The 19,236-nt window shown below is 41.0% G+C and overlaps 1 protein-coding gene across 3 annotated transcripts in view; it reads right to left on the reverse strand.

Annotated features, from left to right (window-relative positions):
• Positions 1-18,631, reverse strand: part of sema3d (sema domain, immunoglobulin domain (Ig), short basic domain, secreted, (semaphorin) 3D) — a 63,219-nt gene extending 44,588 nt beyond the window's left edge. The window contains exons 1-9 of one of the 3 annotated variants that reach the window (XM_035957680.2): positions 18,334-18,617; positions 11,361-11,480; positions 11,016-11,273; positions 7,238-7,398; positions 4,928-4,990; positions 4,694-4,813; positions 4,494-4,587; positions 3,823-3,951; positions 1,051-1,187 (exon numbers count right to left, since the gene is read on the reverse strand). In XM_035957680.2, the coding sequence (XP_035813573.2) occupies positions 1,051-1,187; positions 3,823-3,951; positions 4,494-4,587; positions 4,694-4,813; positions 4,928-4,990; positions 7,238-7,398; positions 11,016-11,223 (912 nt within the window). In that variant the 5' untranslated portion in view covers positions 11,224-11,273; positions 11,361-11,480; positions 18,334-18,617. Of the gene's footprint in view, positions 1-1,050; positions 1,188-3,822; positions 3,952-4,493; positions 4,588-4,693; positions 4,814-4,927; positions 4,991-7,237; positions 7,399-11,015; positions 11,274-11,360; positions 11,481-18,333 lie in introns of all 3 variants that reach the window. The other 2 variants (XM_023291240.3, XM_055009261.1) reach the window with 2 other exon arrangements.
• Positions 18,632-19,236: the final 605 nt, after the last annotated feature.

Consider the following 19,236-nt stretch of genomic DNA (forward strand, 5'->3'; position numbering starts at 1 on the left):
GAGGATTGATGTGAAGCACCCTCATTCCTTTTACATGGAGGGAAAACACACTTAGATAATGAAAGTGAAGGAAAAACACAAAATAAAAAGAGAGAGAGACAGAGAGAAAAAAGAAAAAAAGAGAGGGCTGTAATCCAGAGGAATCTCCTTCCAGTCTGCCTTACAGCTTACTCCTAAGTCATAAACACCCTGAAAGCTTTTCTCTAAGAATGTAGCAATAGATCTCTGAATGCTAATAGCAAACCGCTGTGTCGGCCGGTTCCGTTGGGAATGACTAATGGCGCACTGTGTGGTGCACAGAAGGTTCCTAATCACGAATCTGTCTGCAGTCAGCTGTGCGGTGCCCACATGAGCTTACAGCTGTTTTGACATGCTGTCAAATAGAACTGAAAAATGACTTTTAGCTCTTGTCCACAAGAGGCTGAAAGTCTCAGTGGACTAAAACATCTGTCATGTAATGTAATGGTGCCAAATATGTAACAATATCGTGCTAATTAAATCCCTTCAAAGCCAGTAAGTCTTTGAAGATGTGTATAGTAGTGCTACAAAATAACATTTATCACTATTTTACCAGAAAGCAAATAACTTAAGGAACAAAAATGAAGACACTGATATGGCACACAGGTTTTTCAAATATGTTGCTGTCATTGACTAAAGGCAGTAAAAGTATGATTGGTTGAGAGGGTAAAAAATGGTTTACTGCCCCTGACAGACTCAGATGACTACAAAATAATAATGAATTGGAAAAGATTCCGACTGGGATGGGGACATTAAAACTTCTGTAATGACAAACACAAAGATCCTTATCTCACCAGATCACTGGAGAAGTTATGATGCCCTCACACAGTGCAAGAGCTCCGACTCTTACCTGCTTTAATGTTATCTTCCAAGCATTAAATCCGCATTTCTCTAAACACTACCTGAGTCTTGACATACATGCATAATGCTGTCTCTTCCATCCCCTTCCCTCTCTGCTACCTGTTCACCCATTTGTCATACCCTCCTCCCATGCCTCCCACTTTCCACACTTCCTTTTGTGCAATATCTCACCTTGCATACACGAGCCACTCGGGAGAGGATGCTCTTGTCGTTGCCCTCCCAGGACACCTCACGGAAGAAGAAGTATATCTTATCATCGTCTGGATTGTAGGTGTCGGCAATGGGGTGAGCAGATATAAACCTGGCCTCTGAAGACACAGGGAGGAAGAGTGAGAGAGAGAGAGCAAGAAGGAAGTGTGTTAAAAGAAGTCAGGTAATCGTTTTGCCATAAAGTGCAGTGTTGAGGTGGCATTAACACTACACTTAGCATGTGTTTATAGACAGTCCTCCTCTGTTTCTGCAGAAGGTCTGACTTATTACTGTTTCTGTTTGCTGAGCCGAAGTTTAGCCGGTCTGCACATGAACTTCTCCTACAGTTTGCTATGTGGGCTTACACAGTGATTGCCACAGAATTTAAATTACTTTAAAAGCAGTTTTGTTTACTTTTGCATGATTTTCAGCCTGTCTGGTGTTAGTGTCAATGTCCTGCACTCAAAACTTTACTCCTACCTGTATTAACTGTTTCTTTTGGCCTTTTAGGGGCAGCAGCACAAGCTACAGTCACAATATTGACAATTCACTTACTTCCATCCAAAAAAAATGTACCAACATTATCAAAGATTTGGAGTCAGCCTTCAGACGCCACAGACTCCTGTGATCACCAAACAGTTGTTAACTGTGTTTATCTGCCTGGACATGTTGTATACAGTGTGTTTATCGGAGCTTTTTCTATGACAGTTAACTGTTGTAGTTGGAAACTATGCTGGGGACAGTAAATCAAAATAGTAAAATTGCAAAACACAGAAAAACACTAACTGAAGACATTTAAAACGCTCCATACAGGTGCATACATACATAAAAATTCTGAGTTTCTTTTGTTTTTTTTTTGTTTAATGCCAGCTTTGAAAGTAATAAGCAAAAGTATTGAAGTCTTATAAATAACAATATATCATATTTTATATGGTCTTTATGTGTGTTTAAGATTTTAATCTGAAAATTACTACTATCTGTAGGTGGGTTAATATATAATTGAGGGACTTTTGAAGTCCATGGGATATATCTTGCATACATTTTTATTAAAAGTTTAAAAAAATGTCCATTATGATCATATCTTTACAAATTCCATTATTATTTATTATGGAAACAATTATTTATTAATAAAAAATGACTGGCTATCACTAAAATGGCAACTAAGTAACCATCCGAATTTAATAACAACCACCTTCTAATTAGCTAAACAATAATAAAATTAGCTTATGCAAAAACTGTTTAGATTGTGTTCTTTTTATTAAGTTGAGAAAATCATGACAGATATTTTTTTGCCAATATATCAAATTTTATATGGAAAATAACAAATTGTATCTGTGTCCCAGAAATCACTTTCAACTAAGTTCCCCATTACAAAAACACCTCTCAAGGAAGTGTGTTAATTCCAGATCACATGACCTGCTCCACATGATGTCATTTCCTCCTGAAGAAAAGACTGGCCAGACTCCAAGGCTTTCTGAGTTATTTAATATAAAGTAGTGTGTGAGTCAAGTGTGGATTTATTGCATGTCAACAGGTTTTCTACAATATCTTCATAAATAACTTTCAATTTCAATTGTACTCTATTGTATATATAATATTTTAGAAGAATCTTTCTCTAAAAATGCCATGTGGTGTTTGGTTATCAGCAGCCATGTTGATTTTAGGCCTGAAAACAGCAAAAAGTCAATTATTTTACAAAAAGTCCCGCAATTATATATTGACCCAGCTATTAAATCAAAAAGAAATACAAGTAATACAAAATATAGTACAATATTTCTTTCTGAAATGTAGTTAAATACAAATAAGCTTCACCAAAATTGCTACTATCTCGAGATTTCAAGACTGATGTGAAGTGTTGACATAATTGATAAGAATAAAAAGTCAATATTTTACGGCAATGAACAGGGTGTTTGAAGAAGAGCAACAAGAACTATATATGATGTAAGAAGAAAGCAGAAAGGAGAAGGAAACTAGCAACAGCACATCAGTGTCCCGATTCAGGGGGGGAAACAGTCCAAAAGCTTAAAAGTTGCAGTGACATTACATCAACATTAGCTCAAGCCCTAGAAGTCGAGCCAACCACCAGAGGGTGATTCCCCAACTGGAACAGCTTAATGTACAGCTGCTAACACACTCAACAGAAGGTCATTGTTAGTCATGCAGCACTGAAAAGATGTTCCACAGGCTCACAGGAATAGAAAGAAATAGGGTGCTCTTTCTCCCTGCGGCAAAACATGCTGTTTATACGCACTGACTGAGAGAGAGAGCAAGAGAGAGACGGTTACTCCAAACATCTCTGACCGTGTGGTTGTGAAATGTGGAGACCATGTGTAAGGATTTAGATCCTAGTGACAACTGTTGATACACGACAGCCCATCGGTGGCTGTAAAACACTCGAGACTGGAGATTCATGCGCCGCAGCCTCCCTCCCCACTGATGACTGTGCATGCTCACGTGTGTGTAAGTGCATGTATGCGCGTGGCTATGCGGCAGTGTGACTAAGACGGTGAACTTTGTGGCACACTGTAAATTCCCCTGTAGGTGTGGTCCCCGTTCGGCTATGGCATTCATATAAAAGTTCCAGCTAAATGAATAAGTGGGCTGTTTCCTTCCCTCTGGAATGCCAATAACCATCCTGAGGGCACAGAGAGGCTCTTTGTATCACTAGAGAGGCTGGAAGTTTTGCGAAAAAGCAATAACAACTTTTGAGTGCACTCAGCGTGTTAATGTGGATGTGTGCAAGCATCTATGTACCATTGATCCAGTAGTCTTCAGAGATGTCTGTGCGTATGTAGTGCTGGTCGGGTGGAGGGCCCAGGGAGCGTGTGAACGTTGTGTCTTTGCCCAGGAAGTCTGAGGATGTGCCCGCATACAGGTACTGATCTGTACAGGAACAGGTCGATCAATGGCGACATTAATCAGTAATCAGCACATACTGTACACTGCATTATATTCTACATGGGAAGCTAGATAGCTAAATTTCTTTATTTAAATTTTTTTACAGTCCACATTCAGTATCTACACATTAGAAGAAAGGTATCAGAAGCAACTCTGACAGTTATTTTTCTTATTTGTTGGAACAGCTTCATAGACTGTTGTAACCTCTAAACACAGACTGAGTAGGATTTCAATTAGCATAAGCAAAATATGAAAGAAAGGGTCAAAACACTTGTTGTTTACAATTATCTGCCAAGTAACTTTGCTTTGCCTGAGAAATGTACGATCTTTTTCCTTGACCAAAATAATTGGGGTAGAAAAGGGCTGGGAATACAGATACATGAGTATAGTTTTGTACAAAGCGAGCAGGAGAGAAATATTTATTTCTGGGGAAATGGTGTGGTGCAGCATAAAAATGCTGGCTCACAAGCGATAAGACATGTAGAGGACTGCTAAAGCATGCTGCAATTTTAACTATCTCATCTTACCTGTAAGGACTGAGGTGAACGGCTGCAGGGGATCAAAAGGACATTTCAACCTGCCAGACTCCACCGTATTAGACAGCAGATGGAATGCGCCATCCTGCAGGATAAGATGAGGACAACATTTTAATATTTCACAAAAATAAGCCAACTCTGGAACTCTTGTCAAGATTTTTCTTGCTGAGATTTACTCATATCTACTTTACCTCTCTGTGGCCAGTGATTTCAACGAATGCACAGGTGGGGTTGAAGGCTCCTGTGCCACAGGCGTAGACATGTGTTCGGTTGTAATTGTGGAGGACCCTGATAAAGTTAGAACATTCCAACTGGGACAAGCAGAGGCAGAAAAAGCACAAGGATGAACTGCAATGGACAGTCTTGGCTACACATTCACACATTCAGGATGTGCAGATAGACTACATCTCTTTAGAAACACTTACATTTGCCTTTTTGCCAGCCAGTTTGCACATTTCAACTCTGTCCCTCGGAGCAGGCCAGTGAATCTAGTAACAGATAAATAAATTAGTAACATTCTGCATCTCATAATGCAGCTAAAATGTGAGTCTATAACTTCGGATAAAACAAGTCCTCTTAAAGTTATTTCCCATTTAAATGCTATGATTGAGGTTTTTAAGATAAGAGCTTCTCATGTATGAACAACTTACATTTCAATTTCATTTGCAGTGTATATCTGATTAAGCAAGAAAGTTATTATTTTACACATTATAATGTGTTCAAGCCGCTGTCTGTACTGAAAGTTGAAGCCAAACCAAAAAAAGATCTGACAGGAGTGTGTCTAATACTCCTGTTTAAGTTTAACCACACTATTATAGAGTAGAATTTTATAGATCTTGTTAAAAGGTACAGCTCTTGACCCCCGATAACCTGATCTGAGCCTAAGTGCACCCTAAGATCCTTCTGAATCCTTTTTAGTGTCTTTTTATGGATAAAAACAAGAGTAGATCCCTAAACTCTGGAACAGACTGTCAGACAGCTTCAAGCCAGACATTTGTTTCTTTCTCCTTTTTGCTTTCTTAGCCAACAAACGGTCTGTTAGAGAAACAAGCACAGAGACCAAGGGGACATGATGTGAAACAGTGGTCCCCAGCTGGAATCAAACCAGAGTCACTGCACTTACACAGCATGAGTGTAAACATTTCTCTACCACTGGCTCCAAGCAAATCCATTCTTTATTGTTATAAACACACTACATTTTGCTTTTTTTTTCTGTTTTCTTTTACAATTCTGTGCTTTGTATTTAGGTTTCCATTTTGGATTTGACTTTCCTTTCAACATCCAATTTTCCAGTGTTATTTTTTTTTATTAAAAAGTGCTTCAGGTATACATTCAGTAAGTAATAGGAACAGGCAAGTTTTTTGCTCGTCGCCTCTTTCCATATCAAAATAACCAATGCTAGTTACACAGTGATTACCACCTCCAGGTGCTGGTACGAAACATCAATTGAATCCTAACACCAAGTGTGCCTTTAAAGTACCGCACTATGTTCATACATGTGTTATAACAGGCTTATGTGCTTAGCGTGTTCCCTCCTTTAAATCCTACCAAGGAGAGCTATCGCCAAACTTCGTGGCCAAGGATTTCAAACAGAAGAACAGTGTTAGAACATGATGCGTTAACTAAGTACAGCGCCTGTGTCGGGGCTTAAACTGGTTTCGAAGCACATAATTTGACATGATGAGTGACCTAGTTTACTGTGGCATATGGGGTTGTTTAAAGACCGCGGTAAAAAGTTTGCAACACAGCAACTATCTTCTGAAAACTGCGGTAGAAACACCTGGAAAGCTTGTCAGCATTGTGTTTTAGGGGCTTCGGCTCCCATTCCAGGTATGCCTCTTCATTAACTGATAAACACTAAGTTTGTATGCGGAGATCATATTAACTGTCAAGGCAGGTCCCAAAAGGCTCAGAGAATTATACATTTGCTGCATATCTCCCTGGCATCAGTATCGATGACCCGAGGGGCAACAGAAAGGCAACACTTTGAGAGCAGGACTAAGAGTTAAAACAACCAGATAAGCATCAAATAAACACACTGTCTTCCACTTGCGGATCAACCTCAGCTGCATAAACACACACTCACATCTACAAACTTTAACATATGGCACCCATCCAAATGCATTTGTGTGTTTGCGTAAATGTGTAACGGGGAGTGTGCATACTCTGCAAATGCGTATGCACTTTAGGTATGCAACTGTGTGTCAGTGTGCCCTCCGACATGCTGACCCTGACCTCACCAGACAGACAGCTCCAGACTGCCGCTGACTGAAAGGTAAGCGCTTCTCTAAAACACTACATGGCTGAGCGCGTTTCAGCAACGCAGTAATGGAAAAAAATAGCTTACATCAATCCAGTTAAAGGCAAGAAGATATAAGTGTCATGAGCTGAAGCTAAATGACTATGTGTTCTATAATGGGTTGCCCCAAGCATGAATTTGCGAGTCTGGGGATTAGGTGACTTAATGTGTATGGATTACTCAAATTTGAATTTCTTCCAGCACCATCCCTCTGTCAAAGGGTGCAGGGACTCCTAAAACTGCTGTAAACACCTTGAAGTCTACCTAAACAACCTTTCAAGCGTAGCGAATGGCCTGAACAGATACAAACCCAAGAGCTGCCGCGTATTTATTACACTCGGTTTATTCTTGGCTTCGTTTTCTGGTCTTTAAATATGAGCTTGTATCAGTCTTTATCCTTCTATTTATAATTGACACATTCCTATCTTTAGCATACCTTTCTGGGCGCTTTGGCCAGATTGTCGGGGTCAAGCAGGTAGATGTGATCCCTGGCTCCCAACAGAAGACGACCTCTCTCCTCATCCAGCAGCAGCGAGTGGGAGTGAAGGCCATCGGACGGGCCCAGAAATAAAGACACACTGCCAGCCTGCAGCAGTTCTGTCAGGGAGAGGCAGAAACACAAAGAGATGAACAGTTCTCACCATGAAAGCACAGCTTACATTTAAAAGTGTATCATCTAGTGTCAAATTACAGTTGGAAAGCATATTACAGTAGGATTACGCTGCCAGGCTTAACTTGCTCTCTGTAGTTTAAGTCAAGTTTAATCCCAAAGACAAGCACTGGGTTGATTCTTCAAGAGAAATATATGTCTTGGCTTGTCTTGAAATTACCTAATCCCCTATGGTTCAACACCTTAGTTACACATGCTGAGAGAAGAGATACAGTTGCAAAGAGTTGGGCAGCACATTATCTCAGTAGGTGCACTATCAGATATCTTTATCAGGGTATTTTTTCTTCGTACTTTGTTATCCGTTAAGAGATCTCTCTGTTCCAAAACAGCTGTTTAAATGAGGGATTTGTTTATTCTAAAACTGTCTTTCACTCCACCCATACTTCCCTGACAGGACCTCATTTGCAGATGACTGATCATCTTCATAAACATGAGCTGTGGCTGTATTATATGAGATTAGATCACGATGACAGCTGCTGGAATACCTGTTGCTCACCTATTACATGACGGTATACGTTGCCGTCGACTTGTATATATTGATAGTGGTAACACTTTACATGAACGGCATATAACGAGATCAAATGTATACAGGACTTTGTTTCGGTTTGTTGGTCTTGGAGAGCCAGAGTCCAGCGTCCCTGGCAAATAAAGTTGCTGGGAGCTGAATACTGGCTACATTCTCAGCCCAGTATTGTGTCCTTGATCTCCTTGATCTGAGGAAATCTCTTCTATCACCAGGTTCTTTTCAGTGCACCAGTATAGCAGCGTGCCTTGAATAAACACTGGCTCAGTGCAGCGGAGTCCTGTGGGAGTCACTCTGAAAGGATTGACATTGTGATTACCCTCTTGGTGTGAAGGATTAGAGAGGTTACCAACCTTCAATATTTGAACTTCTGGGACCCCTCCACACCACGCAATCCTGCATAATACCTCCTCCTATACACAAGCTCACACACATAGAGCCCCCCACATGCTGATATCGCTCACTCCTACACACACATCATGCCCCCAGCAGACTAAACCTCCCAAAGAGATTAGGCCTGCTAGCCATTGGCTAGCAGTAATCTGTTCTGTAAACACACAGCACTATGAGCCCATTGAAACAGTCTGCTTCGCTGTTGCTGCTCAGCATAGTGCTCCACACCTTTCTTCAAAGTCGAGAGTCCTCGACATCCTGAACAGCTCTTGATTAGCTTGTGTGCTGGAGCTTGGAGGTGCTCCCATATACACAATAATTCCAGTAAGACATCATCAAGGTGGTTTAGAGTCAGGGAATTTATGCGCTCCTGAAAAATAAAACTTTAAGTTCTGTGGTGTTTCCTATTTTAGGGCTGCAGACAGTGTTTTATCAGCCATATGTGCTGGGGCAAGAGTCACACTTTAACATGAAGTAGAACAATATTCATTAGGAGTCACCTCCTGTGTTCTGTATTCAGGCCAGCTGAAATGAGGCTGCTGCTTACCATCCATTCTCTCTCATTAATATGCACCATAGAATGTTCTGTCTGTAGTTTCAGAATACACAAAGTAGCATGGCAGCCAGTATCAGATGTTAGGTCAAACAGTGATGCTGATTATAAGTTAATCAAGATGAGCTCTAGAAAAGCCACATCTAATTCAGTGCCATGTGTTTTGATTTACTGTTACTGAGCAAATGTACTCACAAAATGAAGGAAGGAAAAGTTGTCTTTTTCAACTCTTTCAGTCACAAATCAAAACCAAAGGCATAACAACGATCTGACTGAGGCAGCGCTCAAAAGTAGTTACATCTCTGTATATTATGAACAGATGATTTAACTTTTCATTGGCAGATGGCCACATTGTCTAAGTTGTGGGTCTGGAAGAAGCTTACGCTTCAAGATGTGATTTTCAGAGGAAAGTTCATGAGTTTGCAGTTGTTTTGGAGGTGCTCATTCAATCAGGGATGATTTCACTTTGATCACTTCACCCTTCACTCGCTGAAGCTGTGCTTTCACAGGGGGGGTGATGTGATGTGATGTTTGAAGAGTGATCACTGCTGGGTGGTGCTGCTTTTAAACAGTGTGCACTGACGAGATGATGACAAGCTGTGTGCATGATGTGTGCACTGGGTTGAGGTTTGGCTTTTGATGGATTCTTCTTGGCCTCAGTCATTCTGAATAAGAGCCAAACATGGACATTACTCTACTGATGGTACTCAGAGGTCCAAAGGAAACCACTTCAGAGTCAGATGGCCATTCTCTTGAATGAACTGCTAAGTTTGCTCAGCTATGCCCACAGTCAAAGCCAAGGGACACACCCTGACAGAGTATCAAAAACGTTGTCTCTGATATATGGCCCCATTAAAATGCCATAATAATGAACTGCTTTATTTTATCGACTGGTTGGTTTGGAACAAACATAAAATGGGACAAGATGTAGAGCTAAGTACTCGCCTAACTGCTGAATAAACACTGTCCCTAGTCATCATTATTCTGCAGCTACTTGCATATATTTATGTTGGACACTTATGACATACATGTGTATCTATTTCCAGCCATACTGGGTTTTGGAAGCCTTGACCAAAAGAGAGCTTTTGGAGGTTGAAGTCAGAGCGAGTTTACTTTTAGGTCACATTGGGGATTCAATTTTATGGAGCAAGACTGAAGTTCATTTGTGTGGTTTCTTATAGCTGATACATAGCGTGAGGGATGGAGACTTTGAAGTAAAGTTTGCACTGGAGTTTAGAATGGGTTTTAACGGGTGCAATAATTTAGCTTTCCCCCCGGTGGCACAAAGCAAACAGACTCAGCTAATCTCAGCAAATCTAAACACATGGACACCGTTCGTGTTGCTGGGACCAGATAATATACACACAGCAGGTTGAAGGACAGTCTCTCATGGACCAGGATCAACATTTAATGGAAGTCCTGACATATGTAACAGAAACGCTACAATGGTGCATTTAATCAAAATCAAACATTTGCATCTTCTCATCACAATCACAAATATTCAAAATATAAACGTGGCTTAAGGTGACTGTAATATATATTATGTAAGATTTATGTGATGAGTGGATTAAAGATTGTGTTCATGTTTCACAAAAAGTGACCAAAAAGCAACAAAAGTGACACACAGAGAATTATGAAGTTTGCTAATGGATCAGCAAGGGAGCCTTAAATCTTTTATCCTGTTTCATGGTGACATTTCAAAGACAGTTTACTTTAACAGTGCAATTGAGAGCGCTAAACACTCTTTTCACCGTTTCTATTGCCTGTGTGCAGAAAGTCACAAGAAAAATGAGACAAGTGGAAAAGAAATGTTACAATGAAAGATAAAGATTTTACATGCATGGCCTTAGAGGATGCACCACGAATGACTAAAACTCTAACAGGAAAAATGAATGACAAAGATTCCAGGGAATCAGACATGTGAGTCAACAGTCATCTGACCACAAATTGGCCAAGGATTCTTTTGCTCAGACTGGCCTGGACACAAAATATCATGCAAGTATAACATTTAATCTTAGGTAAATCTGTAATAAAAATAAATTTTGCACACGAATCAACAAATATTCAGTTCTTACCTCCGTGGCTGAGTTTGACTCTGGGGACACTCTGTTTGATGCATGCTCCAAAAGGAAGGGTGGCCAACAAAATCAATCCCACTAATGGGACCCCTGGATGGGATATTACCATAATCCTCTTCCCTCTGCCGCCATAATTACTGCCAGACAAGCAGAACAGAGCCCCAACTTTATTCAAACTCTGATTACTCGAGTCTTCTTTCTTCATGGTGTGTGGAGTCTCCTTGCTCTGTTTTCACTCCGTCCTGTTCTGCAGCCCTGGAGGGAGATCGGTGTATAGAGTCAAGCTAGGGAGGAGCAATCATAACTGTGTGTGAGGGTGAGTCTCATCTAGCTTGTACACACGTTTCTGTTGTGACTATTCAGCTGTTTCACCATGGAGCCCCGCAGGCATGTCCCCTTCCTTTGCCCATCCCACATCAGCTGTTGCCCATCACCGACTTCCCTTTTGTGTCGCCTTTAAATCTGTTTGCCCAAAACAAAGGTCAGACTAACAAAACAGACGTGGTCCACTATCTATCAGCCTCTTTCAGTTTCTCCCTCCCTCCTTCATCTCCTTTTCACATGGATAACTCATTTAATTCTACGCCTAGAAGATACTTGCCAATAGTTTCGGCATTGGCTGATGACCCTGTCACTTCCTCTTTTATACCGTGTAAAAAATTGACCATGTCCTGTTTAGGACGTCACAGTGAATTAATGAGGCCTGAAACACAGACATTAGTTCATACTTTGTAAAGTGAGCTGAGTCAACCGTCATGGGAACTGTGGCTTTTCTGTCACATATAAGCACTGTGCCCTATAATTGAACATGGAATATGATTGTAGTAGAATGACGAGTACGACCCTTTATCATCTGAACACTATTAAAATGTGACGTTTCAGTCCAAGTTATTTCAACTTGACAAAGACACAAATGGGACTGAAAATTGCACTTGTGGTTTAGAAATGTGTACAGCATCTTATGAAGGGTATGCAACTGACAATACAAACTTGCAAGGAGGATTTTCTTTTCTTTGATTGCACTTTAGGTTAAAACAAGGCAGACCAGAATGAGGAGCAAAGCATTAATTAATGGTTAGTTAAGAGGTTCACAATTTCAGTGTGTAATTAAAGTTTTTCAATTTTTCCAGCGGTACTTAAAAACCAAAGGAAGGAACCAGCATCTGTTGATTTCTAAATGTCTGTGAACCTAGATCCTGATTATTTTCTTTAATCATTTCAAGCACAACTGCATGCGTATGAGTATATTTTTGTCCAACCTCAAGAATAGTGCTGTATAACACCGAGTTCTTAGTCGGAATGTATCATAACTTCATGTTATCCTTAATTAGAATGTTTCTAACATTTATGAGACTTATCACCGGTATTTTAAAATCTGCATCCCTGCAAATTCCACAGCTATTAAGCTACTAATTAACCAGACAATTGATGAAGAAATTAGCAAATGCATTAAAAGGATGCCTCCCCCTCAGACCTTATTACCACCCTCATTACTTTCCTTCCACCCCCATCTCAAATAACACGCTTCAGCCTGTCAAGGAACACATAAACAATGTCAAGCTAAATTAATAGATCAGACATAGATATAGCACACACACACACACACACACACACTCACATATCTCACATACTGAAACCAAGCATGCTGCCTGAAGACGGATGGATCAAACATTCAGAGGAGAACACACATTTAATGTTTGGGACAATTGCATTGTCTATGAGGAACCTGAGAAATTATATAAAGTGACATTGGGAGTAATTATACTCATTCACACCTCTGAACACAGATTTTCCATGCATGATGAAATGGAAGCTGACATGTTGGCAGACAGGCATAAGCTGTAAAACTACAACTCATTTCGTTTCATTTATTTTCTCTGTCCAGTTTTGTAATCTGGTGTTTAAAAGTTTGACTTCATAGCAGAGAATCAGGGCAGAGTGGCACCCATCCAAGTGCCTCGTAGCTTTAAACTGAGCAGGATTAGACACTGATAAACAGACCGCTGTTTATTTAAGATGACAAATTGAGGCACCTTCGCACCCTTAGGGTTAGAAATACAGATATAGAGCTCCGTGAGATGGATGGACAATTGGGCTGCGAGTGAGAAAGTGAGAGGGGTTTAAATCCATGCAGTCTTTGCACTTTCTGAGCGACAGCGATAGTGCTGATGGTGAGGCTTATCCTCTCTGCAGTGTGTTCAGGGGAGCAGTGACACGATTTCAACTGAGTGAGAAGCATTTGAGTAATGTATCTCTTTTCATGGCTTGAGTGCCCACATCCCTCAGCAGTACTGCCTTGTGCAGCACCCCTTTAGAAGAATGCCTCCCAAACAAAGGAGGGAGCCCAAGTGTTAGAAGAGGACCATTAAAAACTCTCCATCTGCTGAGAGAAGGATGACAATAGGACAGACACTGCAGCATGGACAGTAAATCACACTGTCCACCACCAGTCAGTCAATACTTCAGAGAGTGTGAACAATAGAGATAAGAACAAAGATGGAGGAAAAAGAACAAATGAGAGGTGTGAATGAGGAGAAACAGACAGCTTGTGCCACATGGGTTAAGCTAACACCTCTGTTTCCTGGCGGCTAAAGTCCCTGTTGTCTTTGGCAGCATGGCCGGCACACGGTGCAGGGGGTGATGGGAAACAATCCTGATGGAGATGGTGACAGATTTAATGCTAGCAGCCAAGTGCTTCTGGCTTCTGATCTCACACCAACATATCGGATCTTTAAAGTGTGACTGCCTCAGACATTGTTGCTTTTCCAGTTTGGGGTCAAGCAAATGCATGTATAGAAGTCCTAAACCACCAACTGATTAGCCTCCGTAAATTAACACTGTTGCAGAATCCAGAAGCTGAGATGCTACAGCATATTAAAAAAATGAAAGCAGCTGAACTTTAAGCTGAAGACACAATATCCCCAGTAGAAGTTGCCAGCAGTCATGAGAAAGGAGCAGATGGTGAAGAAGTGCTCTGGCCATGGGCATTCTTGTATAGAGACCACCCCTAATGAGGCATTTAGCAACACCCAGGTGCCCTGTAGAGTACACTATTATCAAACCCCACCATCTCCACAAGACAGAGTGCATTAGCACAGCTATTTGTCTTTATTCCCTGACCACAGGCACTGACCTGGCAGAACAACATAGGTAATTGTTTCTAGCTCTCAAGACATTAGCTGTTTTTCTTGGCAAAAGTCAATCATCTTTTTTTAGCCGCGCATTTAGGCAAGCATGTAACTCCCCTGTGGGTCTGTGTGAGTCCATTTCTCATAGGGAAAATACAGGACTGCCACCGGGCCACGCTGTTTGTATTTTCACTAAACACAAACTATAAAGCATATATAAGAAGCATTAAATTTTAAAGTTGGCCTCTAAGCCATAACACTAGATGGTAGTAAAGAAGGAAGCACAACATTGTTCCAGTACAGTGAAGCATCACTGTTGCACTTACTCTTTATGTCCTGGCACTGAAATAATACCATATATCTTGGAGAAAGGTTCATTTATTTCACTTTTAACAGCAAGTTAAAAGACTTTGGAAACATATTTAAAAAGCGCTGTCAGCTCTGTGTCCAATGGCTGTTAATAAAACTGATCTGAAGGGTCCAACATCAATGCCTTCTAAGTCCCGTCTAAACCCTTTTATCTTAACAGTGTTAACGCCAAACACGCTCAGTGCAGATCTCACTGTGTTTAACTGTATGCTGGGAATTAACTGTTGACACAGAACATGTAAATATGAAACGTGATCCCTGTGGTGAATAAGATCATTCTCGACCAAGCAAAAGCGAAAACCCCCCCTACTCCTAAACTAAAGTTTGCTGGCAAATTTATCAGTACAAACTTCTTTTTGTCCCCACATTTTTCTTACTCGGGTCATAAAGTAAACATCAAGGCCGCAAGCTGTGATTCATTTTCGATTTTAACCACAAACATTAGCCCACCTTATCTGAGTGAAACACAGTATCTACCAGCACAGTATGCGTGTCTTTTGGGAAATTACAGATCACTTCCAAAATTGAATGCAAAATAAATTGCCAAAAATATCTCCTCGCACACAGAATTTAATCATCCAAACATGGTGATGGAGACAGAGATGGGCTTTGAAGTTGAGAACACTGTAGTAAATTAGCCCTAAATAATGAATGAATGCATAGTACAAAACATGTTAGGTAAGGATATTTAATACCTCTCCATGGACCAGCACGAGGATTATTTGATCCCTCGCCACCAGGAAAGCCTGTATTTCCTGCAGCCATTTACCTTGTATAAATCATTAAATGTCTGACTTCAGACTGCCTCTCTCAACACAGCTACAACAGTAGACTGCAGACTGTTAACACCGCTACCCTTGTCAAAAGAGTTGTACTTAGCATTTCTCAAAGCAGATCTTTCAGGCCATATTTTCCACCGCAAGAACACATCAAAAGCGTTGCATAAAAAACAACAAACATCACATGACATTGCATGTTGCCTGAAACCACTATGCATGAAATCTCTGAATGGTGAACCCAGACGAGAGGACATTCCAGTGGAAATCCTTCCGTTTTGGAAGTAAAGAGTTTGTCTGTGGGGAAAACTAAAGGAGATGGATAAAATTCCAGCCCTGAGGTCCTGTCTGTCCACATTATGTCCATCCCTAAGCTGTTATCTCAAAACACTGGTAAGAGAATACTGCTGGAAACTGCTGGTATGGTAACCAAATACGCCAAAGCTAGATAATAATGCGTGCGCACCCTTTTATTAAAGACTCACTTTATGTTTAATGTTGCGGTTTAATCCTTCGGTCTTCCACAACGGAAAACCAAATGCAACTGGGACAGAGCCAGCTGAGGTCTGCTGTCAGACAAAGGGGTTAATGGAAAGGGGGCGAGGAGTGATACTTGATCTGTGGTTTAACTCCTCAATAGAGAAGATGGAAAAACACAAAGCGGAACCAAAGTTGTGAGGTATTTAGAACAGCGGACAAACCATGTAACTGAGACAGTGCCATACAGAGAAACATGCTGGTAGGTTTGTTGATAAATGACAACAAGACAAGTAACTCTACACAAGCTGAACAAGGCATGACCTGGGCATGCAACTCTGAGTGTCTGCACGCATGTGTGGGTGTAAGCTAATACCATCCTGAGGCAGGCAGATGGGAGCAATAAGGCATGAAAACAGTGAGTGACAGATAGAAGTGCTCTCACTTGTCTCTGGATGGCCTGAGGATTCAGGGATACACCCCTGCATGCTATGCAACAACTCTTCTCAAGAGCATTACTGTCCCCTACAAAGTTGAGAAGCAAATCTATTGTTCTTTGTAATGCTTTTGTTTAGGAGGTTATCTCCACACCAGCCCCAGTTCATTTTTAGAGATTGAAACACAGAGAGGCCACAGAGCTCTGGGGCAGGGAAACCCAGCCGGTCCGTCTGTCTGCATCTCATTGGCACCTAGCCGCTGTAGACTCTCCAAACATACTAACATCATCACTGCGCTAAAGGTGACCTAGTTGCTTTGTCTGTCTGAACTGACGGATTATGGAAACAAGACCATATTAGGTAAGGCCAGTACTGCTGCGTGGCTGCGAGTATGTTTTAATAACACTTTCCACCCCAAATCTGCTGAGTTTTGAGAACCCGCTCTGTCAGTTTTTTAGTTTTCATCACTGCTCAGGAAAAAGCCTCAGTGCAGTGCATGATGTTGTCACACAGTGCAGGAATGGTGCTGTAGGCCATTCAAAACATAGCTGAATATTGATGCTGTGATTTTTTCGGTAATGTTGGATCAGTCCAGACACGCCATACATAACAGGAGAGAATTACAGCACACAGGAGGCTCAGGGTTCGCACGGCAGGACTATGAATTGATTGATATAGTGAACAATAGAGTAAACCCAACCGGAAACCCTCAAGTAGCCTCACAGAATAGCCTCTTTTAAAGTAGAATTCTCACAGAAAAGGTCCCTATCAAAGCTAAGGCTTCAGCAGTAGTCTTCTGCATTCGCCATCCCCAGTGTATGCAGCAGTCTGTAATAAGTATGCCTGACACCATCCCAGTGACGCAATGTTTGGACAGTGTTTAAAGCAGAAAATCAGACAAGATTTTCTGAGTTGTCTTTCTGTGGCCTGAAGCAGAAATCATTTATTTACCTCATTCATGCTGATCGAAAGCCTTGAAACACTGCCAGAGAAATCAATATCCACACAACTGAACACTCTCCCTCTCACTGCCTCCCTTCTTCTCTCGCAACACCAACCCCCTCTTCAACCCAAAGCTCCATGTAGGGAGGTAGATAAAGCTTCAGGAGCGCAGTAAGTGGAGAGTGGGCCATTAAGACTGTTTCATATACAAGCAAGGATGGCTACTATTTCTTCTGTTGCTTAGTGAACCACTGAAGTATACATACATCAAGTGAGCTCCACAAGCAAAGCAAGTATGTTCACTGCAGCATCTATAATGTGCTGTACTTCTACAACGTGAATCTTTACGATGGAGGGAAAAGTAAAGTGCACTTAGTCACATTCAGCACCCAGACTCACACTCCTCTTCCTCAAATACTGTCCAAACATGCCTCAAGCACATTTGGTACCCAAAAATTCTTACAGTGTGAAGCCTACAGTATCTTTACCTCAACAGATCCCTCAGAGGTGAAAAATAAAATATTGATGCATTCATTTCAGGCTGCAAAGTCATCAAATGACAACTTTGAATAGATTTAAATACATAAAATTTACATTAATAGATTCACTGACTTTCTACCGTGACGGGTTAAACACATTACTGCTCTCTATTGAATAGCATTGAATAGAATGATTTTTTTTAACAATTCCTAAGAAGAAAGAGGGGAAAAAGCCAGGATTATGTTCCACCAAATGGGTTTTTCATATTCCCTTTCATCTTAGGCGCATAATCCCTTCAAAAAACTTCTCAAACTTGTAGTGTTGCTATGGTTAGAATAATTTCTACAAAGTTTTGCAGAAAAAAAATGTTTTTTTTTACTGACGCACCTTTTAAAGTTGCAGAATTGTTGACTAAAATATAAAATATATCAGAGACATTTGAGACAAACAGTAAAACAGCTGAATAAATCTCGAAGAAAAGCAAACTTAGAAACTATGTGTCAAAAGTAAATATACTTAAATGAAACCTCGACCTGCTCTCTGTCCTTTAATAGGATGTCGAGCGACTTCAAGAGATATGGACTACTTGAGTTAATTAAACTGAGCTCATTACAATGCGTAAGGCGGATAATTCATCTAAACTCCACAGACACGGAGTTTCAAATAAACAGCAGCTGCTTCTAATCGTTACTGAGGTTCGTCTCACCTGTTTGCGCACTCAGCTCGCCACTCATGCCAACAGCAGCGTCTCTGTCCTTCAAAGTTTCTCGATGCGCTCAGAAAAAAAGCAACCGACAGTATGACACTTGCACAACCTCGTCCCGACCAAAAGGCACAGCGGTTGGATGAATTCTTCCCCCAGCTATTTCCACTCCCCTCAATGTTAGTTAAACGGAAACGAGCGCTCTTGAACTCTTGGCTCTTCGATGCGTGTGTGAGTGTGTGTGTTAGTGTGTGTCTGTGTGTGTGTGTGTTTTGGACGGCTGGTTAGTCTGTGGCAGATCGCCCCGGGAAAGACAGACGGCAAACTCCCAGTTCTGCTGCTGCTGGAGGGGAGGGGTCCTCAGCATCTGTACCGCTGCCAGCAAGGACCGAGTTTCCAGCGGTCACTGCACATCTTCAGTTTTACACACACGTACACAAAACCACTGTGTTGTGTTTTGGTGTTTGTGTATTTTAGACTGGAGAAAAATCAGAGAGGGAAACTCCAATCAGTAGAATAAAAAGCAACCAACCAACCAGCAAGCAAGTAAGCAAGCAAACAGACAGACAGACAGCCAACCAACCAAAAAACCAATCAATCAATCAGTCAATCAATCAATCAATCAATCAATCAATCAATCAATCAATCAATCAATCAATCAATCAATCAATCAATCAATCAATCAATCAAAACAAAATATAACAAACAAGGAACAAATACAAATAGATACTTTTTTATGTTTTTCATGTCACTGTAAATGCAGACAATATTTGTTTGTTTGTTTGTTTGTTTGTTTGTCTGCCCATTGCTTGTATGTTTATTTCCCCTTCTGCTTGGTCAATCGGTCAGTCGGTTGGCTTCTTGTCTGTCTGCTTGCTTACTTGTTTGTTTGTTTGTTTGTCAAAA

Source organism: Amphiprion ocellaris, chromosome 3, assembly GCF_022539595.1.
Source record: "Amphiprion ocellaris isolate individual 3 ecotype Okinawa chromosome 3, ASM2253959v1, whole genome shotgun sequence".
Lineage (NCBI taxonomy): Eukaryota > Metazoa > Chordata > Actinopteri > Pomacentridae > Amphiprion > Amphiprion ocellaris.